General features: G+C 39.3%; 1 protein-coding gene across 6 annotated transcripts in view; it reads left to right on the forward strand.

Annotated features, from left to right (window-relative positions):
- The first annotated feature begins 1,278 nt into the window (after nucleotides 1-1,278).
- Nucleotides 1,279-14,654, forward strand: part of LOC117328199 (diacylglycerol kinase zeta-like) — a 90,294-nt gene continuing 76,918 nt past the window's right edge. The window contains exons 1-2 of one of the 6 annotated variants that reach the window (XM_033885635.1): nucleotides 1,279-2,865; nucleotides 13,255-13,293. In XM_033885635.1, the coding sequence (XP_033741526.1) occupies nucleotides 2,063-2,865; nucleotides 13,255-13,293 (842 nt within the window). In that variant the 5' untranslated portion in view covers nucleotides 1,279-2,062. The remainder of the gene's footprint in view (nucleotides 2,866-13,254; nucleotides 13,294-14,654) is intronic. The other 5 variants (XM_033885634.1, XM_033885631.1, XM_033885632.1 and 2 more) reach the window with 5 other exon arrangements.

Genomic DNA, 14,654 nt, shown 5'->3' on the forward strand with positions numbered 1-14,654 from the left:
ATAGAGAGGTGGTGGGGAGTTCAGTGTTGGTAGTATAGTAGTGTTGTAGGATAGAGAGGTGGTGGGGGAGTTCAGTGTTGGTAGTATAGTAGTGTTGTAGGATAGAGAGGGTGGTGGGGAGTTCAGTGTTGGTAATATAGTAGTGTTGTAGGATGGAGAGGTGGTGGGGAGTTCAGTGTTGGTAGTATAGTAGTGTTGTAGGATAGAGAGGTGGTGGGGAGTTCAGTGTTGGTAGTATAGTAGTGTTGTAGGATAGAGAGGTGGTGGGGAGTTCAGTGTTGGTAGTATAGTAGTGTTGTAGGATAGAGAGGTGGTGGGGAGTTCAGTGTTGGTAGTATAGTAGTGTTGTAGGATAGAGAGGGTGGTGGGGAGTTCAGTGTTGGTAGTATAGTAGTGTTGTAGGATAGAGAGGTGGTGGGGAGTTCAGTGTTGGTAGTATAGTAGTGTTGTAGGATGGAGAGGTGGTGGGGAGTTCAGTGTTGGTAATATAGTAGTGTTCTGTAGGATAGAGAGGTGGTGGGGGAGTTCAGTGTTGGTAGTATAGTAGTGTTGTAGGATAGAGAGGTGGTGGGGGAGTTCAGTGGTAGTAGTATAGTAGTGTTGTAGGATAGAGAGGTGGTGGGGAGTTCAGTGTTGGTAGTATAGTAGTGTTGTAGGATAGAGAGGTGGTGGGGAGTTCAGTGTTGGTAGTATAGTAGTGTTGTAGGATGGAGAGGTGGTGGGGAGTTCAGTGTTGGTAATATAGTAGTGTTCTGTAGGATAGAGAGGTGGTGGGGAGTTCAGTGTTGGTAGTATAGTAGTGTTGTAGGATAGAGAGGTGGTGGGGAGTTCAGTGGTAGTAGTATAGTAGTGTTGTAGGATAGAGAGGTGGTGGGGAGTTCAGTGTTGGTAGTATAGTAGTGTTGTAGGATAGAGAGGTGGTGGGGAGTTCAGTGTTGGTAGTATAGTAGTGTTGTAGGATAGAGAGGTGGTGGGGAGTTCAGTGTTGGTAGTATAGTAGTGTTGTAGGATGGAGAGGTGGTGGGGAGTTCAGTGTTGGTAGTATAGTAGTGTTCTGTAGGATAGAGAGGTGGTGGGGAGTTCAGTGTTGGTAGTATAGTAGTGTTGTAGGATAGAGAGGTGGTGGGGAGTTCAGTGGTAGTAGTATAGTAGTGTTGTAGGATAGAGAGGTGGTGGGGAGTTCAGTGTTGGTAGTATAGTAGTGTTGTAGGATAGAGAGGTGGTGGGGAGTTCAGTGTTGGTAGTATAGTAGTGTTGTAGGATAGAGAGGTGGTGGGGAGTTCAGTGTTGGTAGTATAGTAGTGGTTCTCTGGAATGGACAGGTGGTGTATACTACAGGTGGGCACTACTGTGTGTATACTACACAGCTGGGAATGCTGGAGTGTGGCTGTGTACGCTGTCTAGTAGTGGCACACTGCAGTCACTCGGCCATACTAGGCCATACAGCCTACTGATTGCCACTGATAGTAAAGCAAATGACAAGCTTGTGGGCTGTTCCAGTTCAAAGTTGTTTTGATCATTTATCGATAGAACTACATTATAGATTGATGTGATGTATTGAGAATTTGTAAACATATGAGACAGGTAGGTTTATGTAGCCGTCTACCTGTGGCATACGATGTGATACAATGGTTGGGCTGGTACAGTGATGGGGACTCTCTCTACATGTCTAATCAACAAAACAACCTGGACTTCTTATGGAGGTGAAAATTTAATTACGATAATTGAATGTGCTGGTGAGATGTTAAAAATGAGTTTGGAGAGTGAATTAATATTTAAACAGTCTACAGATAATTACGTCAAAGTGGACTGATGCTTGGCTGAAGCTAAAGGGCAGCAAAGGAGCATCCCATATGGATGACAGCAAGCAACCTGTAGACTGCCACTCCTCCTTCAGTCAGTCGTTACCACTCCCTCCAGGGGTGACACGAATGGCTTCATCAGGAATATACTCCGGGGACTGTTTTACTTTTTAACGCCACTACTGAAGTCTTGTCCATCTATTCCACATTTCACTATGCATTCCGTTTATTTTTAATCACAACGAAGTGTTATTAACAAAATGAACATTTTCAGGAAAAGTAGGTGTATTTCACCATCTTTTGATTTGCCGAGAATGTGTTTACCTCGTCGAAAACAGACGTCCATCGATGACCATGATCTTGATGAGGTTGTTGGTCTTGAGGTCCCCGTGGAGGCGAGGGCACGTTCCTCTAGTTTTGACTGCAGTAGTTTACATAAAGAGACAACTGAGTTTCTGGAGGTTCCCAATCCTGGTCGTCGCTGTCAGTCATTTGATTCTTCGTCCTCGGGTTGGGGGCAGGAGGAAGAGTTGATACCTGAGGGCCGTCGTTATAGTCTAATTTCTAAGTACTCGAGACGTCGGTCTTCGTTTGAAATTCCCAAACTATGCATTCATTGTGTACATATGGAACAGTATGAGGAACAACAGCGCAAAGAGGAGGAGGAACGTCACATCGAAGTTGAAAATGGGGCCTCCAGTGACGAGGAGCTGATGTTGGACACTGGGTCGTTAGACTCAGGGGGCGACTCGGACGACAGTTGTGGACCTCAGGACAAAGAGGTGGAGGAGATTATGTGTAACTATACGAATGCTCTAACTCTTGAGGTACCCATAATCAGGACTTGTCGCTCCTCCTCTCTGGATGCCAACCTCCTAAACTCACAATCACCTACCAGTGAGGTGATATTCAAAAGTGGACGTGGTATTGTACAAAGACAGGAATCTTTTGATGAGGGAATGCTGGAGGTACCTAAACAGGTGCGCTCAAGTTCTGTGGATATTAGTCTTCCTACTGAAAAGGAGGCTCATTACCGGGCCATTGCCATTACTTCAAATACAACGTAAGTGTTAATGTGGGCGATTAGGGCAGCTAAGGATAATTGGTAATACTTTGATTACAATGCAAATGATTGAGATGGCGACTTAGGTTCAACCATTGATAATTCAAATAGACTGTGTAAAGGAGGTAATTGAGAGCAACTTCCAGGTAACTATTAATATATAAAATACAATGTGTTCTCAAGGCTGAATAATGTTAACCTCGGGTAACTATTAATATATAAAATACAATGTGTTCTTAAGGCTGAATAATGTTAACCTCAGGGTAATCATTTATACATTAAATACAATGTGTTACCAAGGTAGGGCTTTTGGGGCCATTAATGGGCCCCATTCCCAACTGGAATTATTTTATTTTAAAGCCAAATGCCCAAAATTTGCAATTACAATTCACAAATTTTCTTCCCAAAACGAGACAAAAAGGCCCCGTCCCAAACCAGTAAGAAATAGCCCTGCAAGGGTAATTGAGGGCAATCTCAAGGTAATTATTTATTAAATATGATGTGTTACCAAGGGTAATTGAGGGCAATCTCAAGGTAATTATTTATTAAATGTATTGTGTTACCAAGGGTAATTGAGGGCAATCTCAAGGTAATTATTTATTAAATGTATTGTGTTACCAAGGGTAATTGAGGGCAATCTCAAGGTAATTATTTATTAAATATGATGTGTTACCAAGGGTAATTGAGGGCAATCTCAAGGTAATTATTTATTAAATGTATGTGTTAAGGGTAATGATTTATTAAATATGATGTGTTACCAAGGGTAATTGAGGGCAATCTCAAGGTAATTATTTATTAAATGTATTGTGTTACCAAGGGTAATTGAGGGCAATCTCAAGGTAATTATTTATTAAATGTATTGTGTTACCAAGGGTTATTGAGGGCAATCTCAAGGTAATTATTTATCAAATGTATTGTGTTACCAAGGGTAATTGAGGGCAATCTCAAGGTAATTATTTATTAAATGTATTGTGTTACCAAGGGTTATTGAGGACAATCTCAAGGTAATTATTTATTAAATGTATCGTGTTACCAAGGGTAATTGAGGGCAATCTCAAGGTAATTATTTATTAAATGTATTGTGTTACCAAGGGTTATTGAGGGCAATCTCAAGGTAATTATTTATCAAATGTATTGTGTTACCAAGGGTAATTGAGGGCAATCTCAAGGTAATTATTTATTAAATATGATGTGTTACCAAGGGTAATTGAGGGCAATCTCAAGGTAATTATTTATTAAATGTATTGTGTTACCAAGGGTAATTGAGGGCAATCTCAAGGTAATTATTTATTAAATGTATTGTGTTACCAAGGGTAATTGAGGCCAATCTCAAGGTAATTATTTATCAAATATAATGTGTTACCATGGGTGAATGAGGGTGATTTTATGTATTGAATGCAATGTGTTACCAAGGGTAATTGAGGGCAATCTCAAGGTAATTATTAATACATTAAATACAATATGTTATCCACCTGACTGTATAAGTCCCCCATTAGTGTTGTGTCCCCTTTTGATTGTATAGGTCCTCTAGCCCTGATGTGTGAGAGTTGTGTCCCCTTGTGATTGTATAGGTCCTCTAGCCCTGATGTGTGAGAGTTGTGTCTTATTGTGACTGTACAAGTCCCTGTGACCTGATGTGTGAGAGTTGTGTCCCCTTGGGACTGTATAAGTCCCTGTGACCTGATGTGTGAGAGTTGTGTCCCCTTGTGATTGTATAAGTCCTTGTGACCTGATGTGTGAGAGTTGTGTCCCCTTGTGATTGTACAAGTCCCTGTGACCTGATGTGTGAGAGTTGTGTCCCCATGTGATTGTATAAGTCCTTGTGACCTGATGTGTGAGAGTTGTGTCTTATTGTGACTGTACAAGTCCCTGTGACCTGATGTGTGAGAGTTGTGTCCCCTTGGGACTGTATAAGTCACTGTGACCGGATGTGTGAGAGTTGTGTCCCCTTGGGACTGGTCCCCGTGACCTGATTTAAGAGAGTTGTGTCCCCTTGTGAGTTTATAGGTCCCTTTAGTCATAAAATGTGTTGGTTGGTGGTCCCTCCTTGTGATCGTGTGAGTACCCTGTGAACTGACCGCTGTGTTTAGTGGTCTAGCAGCCTCTGCTACTTGTTGATCACAGATCAATGAGCTATCTCAAAGTGATATAATAATATGCATTAAATGTAGTCTGGTATGCTTATCTTTGTGGTTGCAAATGTAGGATATTAAATTGAATCTTGTAGTGAAAAACAGACACATCTGCTGCTGTTTCCATCAACACTAACATAATGTATTTTATAGTGTGCATGGGATTCATGGATAAAACATAGTTTTATATTTAGAGAATGCTAATAGAGATTACTGTACCACCAAAGTCTGTACACAGTTTATAATCAGTAAAGGGCGTACTTGTGTACAACAAAAGTCTGTACACAGTTTATAGTCAGTACTTGTGTACCACAAAAGTCTGTACACAGTTTATAATCAGTAAAGGACGTACTTGTGTACCACCAAAGTCTGTACACAGTTTATAGTCAGTAAAGGGCGTACTTGTGTACCACCAAAGTCTGTACACAGTTTATAATCAGTAAAGGGCGTACTTATGTACCACAAAAGTCTATACACAGTTTATAGTCAGTAAAGGGCGTACTTGTGTACCACAAAAGTCTGTACACAGTTTATAGTCTGTAAAGGGCGTACTTGTGTACCACCAAAGTCTGTACACAGTTTATAATCAGTAAAGGGCGTACTTGTGTACCACAAAAGTCTGTACACAGTTTATAGTCAGTAAAGGGCGTACTTGTGTACCACCAAAGTCTGTACACAGTTTATAGTCAGTAAAGGGAGTACTTGTGTACCACCAAAGTCTGTACACAGTTTATAGTCAGTAAAGGCGTACTTGTATACAACAAAAGTCTGTACACAGTTTATAGTCAGTAAAGGGCGTACTTGTGTACCACCAAAGTCTGTACACAGTTTATAGTCAGTAAAGGGCTTGTGTACCACAAAAGTCTGTACACAGTTTATAATCAGTAAAGGGAGTACTTGTGTACCACCAAAGTCTGTACACAGTTTATAGTTAGTAAAGGGCGTACTTGTGTACCACAAAAGTCTGTACACAGTTTATAATCAGTAAAGGGCGTACTTGTATAACACCAAAGTCTGTACACAGTTTATAATCAGTAAAGGGCTTACTTGTGTACAACAAAAGTCTGTACACAGTTTATAGTCAGTAAAGGGCGTACTTGTGTACAACAAAAGTCTGTACACAGTTTATAGTCAGTAAAGGGCGTACTTGTGTACCACCAAAGTCTGTACACAGTTTATAGTCAGTAAAGGGAGTACTTGTGTAGCACCAAAGTCTGTACACAGTTTATAATCAGTAAAGGGCGTACTCGTCTACACCAAAGTCTGTACACAGTGTATAGTCAGTAAAGGATGTACTTGTGTACCGCCAAAGTCTGTACACAGTTTATAATCAGTAAAGGGAGTACTTGTGTACCACCAAAGTCTGTACACAGTTTATAGTCAGTAAAGGGCGTACTTGTGTACCACCAAAGTCTGTACACAGTGTATAGTCAGTAAAGGATGTACTTGTGTACCACCAAAGTCTGTACACAGTCTATAGTCAGTAAAGGGCGTACTTGTGTACCACCAAAGTCTGTACACAGTTTATAGTCAGTAAAGGGCGTACTTGTGTACCACAAAAGTCTGTACACAGTTTATAGTCAGTAAAGGGCGTACTTGTGTACCACCAAAGTCTGTACACAGTTTATAATCAGTAAAGGGCGTACTTGTGTACCACCAAAGTCTGTACACAGTTTATAGTCAGTAAAGGGCTTACTTGTATACAACAAAAGTCTGTACACAGTTTATAATCAGTAAAGAGCATACTTGTTACAATTATATCTTTAGCAAAGGATTCTAGAGTTACTCTGGTTGGAATCACATGATGTTATCTAAAGTGAAACAGTACACTGTTTTCCATTGATTTGATGAAATAGGCACATACTAAAGTGTCCGTCCCTCTCTTTATCTGTCCAAATAGCAAATTTCTTTATCTGTCCAAATAGCAAATTTCTTTATCTGTCCAAATAGCAGTTTTTTTATCTGTACAAATAGCAAATTTCTTTATCTGTCCAAATAGCAAATTTCTTTATCTGTCCAAATAGCAATTTCTTTATCTGTACCAAATGGCAATTCTTTATGCCAATAGCTTTCTTTATCTGTACAAATAGCAAATTTTATCTGTACAAATAGCAAATTTCTTTATCTGTCCAAATAGCAAATTTCTTTATCTGTACAAATAGCAATTTTCTTTATCTGTCCAAATAGTAAATTTCTTTATCTGTCCAAATAGCAAATTTCTTTATCTGTACAAATAGCAAATTTCTTTATCTGTCCCAATAGCAACCAGGAGTGTTCATCTCTCATTCCCTATATCTGTCTAAACGTATACGTACTCCCCTTCAGTGTGCATCTGTCATTCTCTCAATCTAACCAAAGGAAGGCAGCTTTAAGTGCCATCTCTTTATCTGTCCAAATATGTACCACCTATAGTGTCCATCTCTTGTTTTCTATCTTTATCTCCCAAAATAGATAACACATAAATAGCTGTCCTCCATCTGTCCCCCGTCCCTATAGATACGATGTATTATAGTCTCTCACTGTAGGGCAAGTCTTCCACTCCCTGAAGAAAGGATGATAATAGTCCATTCTTGTAGGACAGTTGCGGTCATTCCCACTGATAATGTTACAAAAAACACATCGCTCTATTGTTATGCCCCAATGAAGTTGAGGGTTGGGTGGGATGGGGTTTTTGCCTGGTTGTAATATACCCACCCTTTCCCCCAGGATTTGCCTGGTTGTAATATACCCACCCATTTCCCCAGGATTATCCTGGTTGTAATATACCCACCCTATCTGTCAGGATTTGCCTGGTTGTAATATACCCACCCATTGCCCCAGGATTATCCTGGTTGTAATATACCCACCCTTTCCCCCAGGATTATCCTGGTTGTAATATACCCACACATTCCACCAAGATGTGCCTGGTTGTAATATACCCACCCATTCCCCCAGGATTATCCTGGTTGTAATATACCCACCCATTCCCCCAGGATTATCCTGGTTGTAATATACCCACCCATTCCCCCAGGATTATCCTGGTTGTAATATACCCACCCATTCCCCCAGGATTATCCTGGTTGTAATATACCCACCCATTCCCCCAGGATTATCCTGGTTGTAATATACCCTCCCTATCCACCAGGATTTTCCTGGTTGTAATATACCCACCCTTTCCCCCAGGATTATCTTGGTTGTAATATACCCACCCATTCCCCCAGGATTATCCTGGTTGTAATATACCCACCCATTCCCCCAGGATTATCCTGGTTGTAATATACCCACACATTCCCCCAGGATTTGCCTGGTTGTAATATACCCACCCATTTCCCCAGGATTATCCTGGTTGTAATATACCCACCCTATCTGTCAGGATTTGCCTGGTTGTAATATACCCACCCATTGCCCCAGGATTATCCTGGTTGTAATATACCCACCCTTTCCCCCAGGATTATCCTGGTTGTAATATACCCACACATTCCACCAAGATGTGCCTGGTTGTAATATACCCACCCATTCCCCCAGGATTATCCTGGTTGTAATATACCCACCCTTTCCCCCAGGATTATCCTGGTTGTAATATACCCACCCATTCCCCCAGGATTATCCTGGTTGTAATATACCCACCCATTCCCCCAGGATTATCCTGGTTGTAATATACCCACCCATTCCCCCAGGATTATCCTGGTTGTAATATACCCTCCCTATCCACCAGGATTTTCCTGGTTGTAATATACCCACCCTTTCCCCCAGGATTATCTTGGTTGTAATATACCCACCCATTCCCCCAGGATTATCCTGGTTGTAATATACCCACACATTCCCCCAGGATTATCCTGGTTGTAATATACCCACCCATTCCTCCAGGATTATCCTGGTTCTAATATACCCACCCATTCCCCCAGGATTATCCTGGTTGTAATATACCCACCCATTCCCCCAGGATTATCCTGGTTGTAATATACCCACACATTCCCCCAGGATTATCCTGGTTGTAATATACCCACCCTTTCCCCCAGGATTATCCTGGTTCTAATATACCCACCCATTCCCCCAGGATTATCCTGGTTGTAATATACCCACACATTCCCCCAGGATTATCCTGGTTGTAATATACCCACCCATTCCGCCAGGATTATCTTGGTTGTAATATACCCACCCATTCCCCCAGGATTATCCTGGTTGTAATATACCCACACATTCCCCCAGGATTATCCTGATTGTAATATACCCACCCATTCCCCCAGGATTATCCTGGTTGTAATATACCCACACATTCCCCCAGGATTATCCTGGTTGTAATATACCCACACATTCCCCCAGGATTATCCTGGTTCTAATATGCCCACCCATTCCCCCAGGATTATCCTGGTTGTAATATACCCACCCATTCCCCCAGGATTATCCTGGTTGTAATATACCCACACATTCCCCCAGGATTATCCTGGTTGTAATATACCCACCCTTTCCCCCAGGATTATCCTGGTTCTAATATACCCACCCATTCCCCCAGGATTATCCTGGTTGTAATATACCCACACATTCCCCCAGGATTATCCTGGTTGTAATATACCCACCCATTCCCCCAGGATTATCCTGGTTGTAATATACCCACACATTCCCCCAGGATTATCCTGGTTGTAATATACCCACCCATTCCGCCAGGATTATCTTGGTTGTAATATACCCACCCTTTCCACCAGGATTTTCCTGGTTGTAATATACCCACCCATTCCCCTAGGATTATCCTGGTTGTAATATACCCACACATTCCACCAAGATGTGCCTGGTTGGTGCCCAGAGTACTGATGAAGTAGAACAAATTATCTGATGACATCCCAGCTTGGCCGGATCAATAAGCTTTGATAAGCACTATATCCATACGTAGCATTCTGCGTGCTTTTTTTCATGGATGACTGTACATGAATGGTATATTAATGCTAAAAAACTTGGAATGATTGATGTGACTAGATAATTGAAGGTAGATTTTTGTGTATTCTCAGATAGACATCTAATTACGTGGTATGAGGAAAGCCAGTGCTATCATCCCTGAGCTTCTAATCTAGACTGTGTTTACTGGATGGCTTAGTTGCACATTCTCTGATCAGCACACTGCTGGTTTTACGGCCATAATTCTATAGATGTCATTGTTGATTTCACTCTTATAAATCAGATATAAAAAAGATATATCGGAAATCAGCAGTTACTGGTAAATAGACTGTGTTACATAGACAGGACACTGATTAACTCTCATGTATAACGGAATCAATTAATAGGATAACACTCATAATACTGGAGTCTCATTGTGTATACTCAACACAGGAACATAGTATACTAAACACAGCAACAGTATACTCAACACAGGAACATAGTATACTCCACACAGGAACATAGTATACTCAACACAGAAACATAGTATACTCCACACAGGAACATAGTATACTCAACACAGGAACATAGTATACTCAACACAGGAACATAGTATACTCAACACAGGAACATAGGAACATAGTATACTCAACACAGGAACAGTATACTCAACACATGAACATAGTTTACTCAACACAGGCACAGCATACTCAACACAGTAACATAGTATACTCAACACAGGAACAGTATACTCAACACAGGAACAGTATACTCAACACAGTAACATAGTATACTCAACACAGGAACAGTATACTCAACACAGGAACATAGTATACTCAACACAGGAAAAGTATATATACTCAACACTGGAACATAGTGTACTCAACACAGGAACATAGTATACTCAACACAGAAACATAGTTTACTCAACACAGGAACATAGTATACTCAACACAGGAACATAGTATACTCAACACAGAAACATAGTATACTCAACACAGGAACATAGTATACTAAACACAGGAACATAGTTTACTCAACACAGGCACAGCATACTCAACACAGTAACATAGTATACTCAACACAGGAACAGTATACTCAACACAGGAACAGTATACTCAACACAGTAACATAGTATACTCAACACAGAAACATAGTATACTCCACACAGGAACATAGTATACTCAACACAGGAACATAGTATACTCAACACAGAAACATAGTATACTCCACACAGGAACATAGTATACTCAACACAGGAACATAGTATACTCAACACAGGAACATAGTATACTCAACACAGGAACATAGGAACTAGTAATAACTCAACACAGAAAACAGTATACTCACCCATGAACATATTTACTCCACACAGGCACAGCAATACTCACACAGTACATAGTATACTCAACACAGGAACAGTATACTCAACACAGTAACCATAGTAACTCAACACAGGAGCATTACTCAACCAGGAACATAGTATACTCAACAACAGGAAAAGTATTTACTCAACACTGAACATATTGTCTCAACACAAGAACAGAGTATACTCACACAGTAACCTAGTATAACTCAACACAGGAACATAGTATACTCACACAGGAACATAGTAATACTCACACGAAACTAGTATACTCAACACAGGTAACATAAGTTACTAAACATGAACATAGTATACTCAACACAGGAACATAGTATACTCAACACAGGAACACAGTATACTCAACACAGTAACATAGTATACTCAACACAGCAACAGTATACTCAACACAGTAACATAGTATACTAAAACAGCAACAGTATACTCAACACAGGAACATAGTATACTCCACACAGGAACATAGTATACTCAACACAGAAACATAGTATACTCCACACAGGAACATAGTATACTCAACACAGGAACATAGTATACTAAACACAGGAACATAGTATACTAAACACAGGAACATAGTATACTCAACACAGGAACAGTATACTCCACACAGGAACAGTATACTCAACACAGAAACATAGTATACTCAACATTTCTCGGTAGATATATAGTCATGTGCATCCCACAAACACCTCGTGATACAACATATCTCGATAGATATGGTATGTATTTTGATATTTTACTCTCGTGCTTCGAAGTACTCATAAAATTATCAATATTCTTTCATACTCATGAAATACATGTTATGTTCGACGAGAAAGCATTCAATATCCTCTATGTATATATCCTCTCATACAGAAATATGACTTGCTTATTTCTGGTCACCTGGCAGATTGATTTTTTTTCTTAGGATATATTTCAATGCATGATGGTTATTCAATACTTTACTTTTTTTTAGATGCATCCATTATCTAAATTGTAAATACAGTGGAACTTCGTTAACTCGAACTCAACAGGACCACGAGAAAACTTTAAGTTATCCGCGTGTTCAAATTAAGCGAGTTGTCATTTGTGGTGCAAAGTTTGGTCAATATTTGTCAACATTATATAATCATTATAACTTCGCTCTGTCACTCATCAGTTAAGTTTAAAGACTGGTCAATACATGTACATGTATATGTAATGTTTCGTTCTGTCACTCGTAGTTTGGTGTAGATTTGCCGATATACAGTCATTATAAAGTTTCTTTTGCTTAGTCACTTCAATAATGATCCGATGTACATGTCATGTTTGCAAAAGGAATAACGATAAAACTGAATTCAACCGAATAACAATTTATTAATGTCATATCAAATAACCGTTTAAATTTAACACAGATTATATGTAAAACGTAACAGAACCATTACCTTATATTGGACATATAAAATACTGTTTGATAGGCCTACATACATTTTACCGATAACCACAAAATTCTTCTCAAGTACCACCAGTGACATTCAACTCAAACTTGGCTACATTGATCTTGAGATGACATGTGATGATCAAGTGTTGTTATTTTTCCGGTCAATTAAAAATCCAAGATGGTCGCCTTGACCAACAATACCACTATACTTGCTACTGAATATGCTACCATAGTAAAAGGGTCTTGAGAGTCAGATGACTTTCAAGGACCATAGGCCTCTTGTTTCAAGTCTTGCATGTCCATAAATACTGTTTTATTTGACTTGATGTTTGCATGGTAATTATCTAATTTTACTGAAAAATATAAGAGCCTGTTATACATTGGATGTAAATAAAAACTCCCATCATTTTATGATATGTATGGTAGTAGTAATATATCTTTTTCAAAGGCAGATATTAAATTGAAGAAATTGTCAATTTTTTATGATTTCCATTTTATTGCTCGTATGATTTGCAATATGCAATTATGGACTTAATAGGATATTGACAAGAGAGTGAGTAATTAAAGTGTTTATTGGGTATGATGGGGAGTATTAGGCAGCAGATTAGAGTGAGTTTTTTATATTGCAGGACTGGCGACATTGTGTTATCGGGTGATGGGCACAGCAAGTATGAATTTTTATCCTCAGCTAGCACTCTCTTACTCCGAAAAATCTCTCTGGACTTGTTCACTTACATATATGGCTTTGTTTGTATAATCTGCTGTGTGGTGTCTTCAACCATAGTTTCTAAAAACACATTAAAAATTCTGAGTGACATGTTTTACGTTTTCACTGTGGGTTGTTGCCTATTTACATGCATATATATATGGGAAATATTATCCAAAAGTATATATATGTGCTTTGTATAGATATATATATACACAGAGAAATACTATAATGTATTTACTTGTCGGGTGCTACCACACCTATATAGAGAGCACAATTGTGTAGCTGGCATTTAGCCAATATGTTCTATAATTTATGACAGCACGATTATGAATTCAGCCTTTTCTACAAAATAAAATTTCCATTAAACTCTCTGGAATATAATTGTATTTATATCGTATTACCAGAGATACAGTCATAACATTTCTGTTATAAAGCTTGGGTTTTTTCGTGTCAACAAAAGTTCCGTTGGCTATGGTGTCGACCATGTCTGGATCATCAATATAACAGTATAATGTTCAGTTTATCAAAAGTCTTTACATTAACCAAACTTGGTATATACAGTCGAACCTGGTTATATTGAAATCCTGGGGGAATGGAAAAATACTTCAATATGACAGGTATTCAATATAAAGGATACAGCCAGTGGCCGACATATTTCAGTACCGCGCTACGTCAGTACCGCGCTACGTCAGTACCGCACTACGTCAAACAACACACCATTGCCCAATATAGTTAATCGACATACCATTTAGTCAGTATTTACAATTGGTTCCCAAATGATAATATTTTCACAGTTTATTAGAAATAATGTTAAATTCGACGGGAGAAGTCTTCGACTGTTGCTTGTTTTTGTTTATTTTAAGTTCGCGGGAAACAGTTTCTGGTACATCCGGGCTACTTTCCACGAAACTACCATCTGAAATATCAGTCCCTTGTATGGGTGATAGATATATTTCCACGAATCGTTTGAGGGTCATCGTCATTATCACCGTCCTGGTTACATCGTTATCATTGTCTGTCAAATCTCTAAGAATGGCCTCCTCATTTGCTATTGTCTCGCGTGTAGTTAAATGAGAGTCAATTTCGATGTATGTATGTAGCAGATGCCAAAATAAGCTTTGTCCCTCAAGGTATACTTGTATATAAATACAGATTCATGCTCATAGCTAACATATTTGATTATCAAAAGTCACTATTTATTTGTATTGTGTAAATCAGAATTTCATTTTTACCCGTCTATTGATCGAATGCACGTATCGTAATGGCTGTGGTAACTTTTAATTTAAGCGATATATAAACAATGGTTTAGCATTGCTGGGG

This window comes from Pecten maximus, chromosome 5, assembly GCF_902652985.1.
Source record: "Pecten maximus chromosome 5, xPecMax1.1, whole genome shotgun sequence".
Classification (NCBI taxonomy): domain Eukaryota; kingdom Metazoa; phylum Mollusca; class Bivalvia; order Pectinida; family Pectinidae; genus Pecten; species Pecten maximus.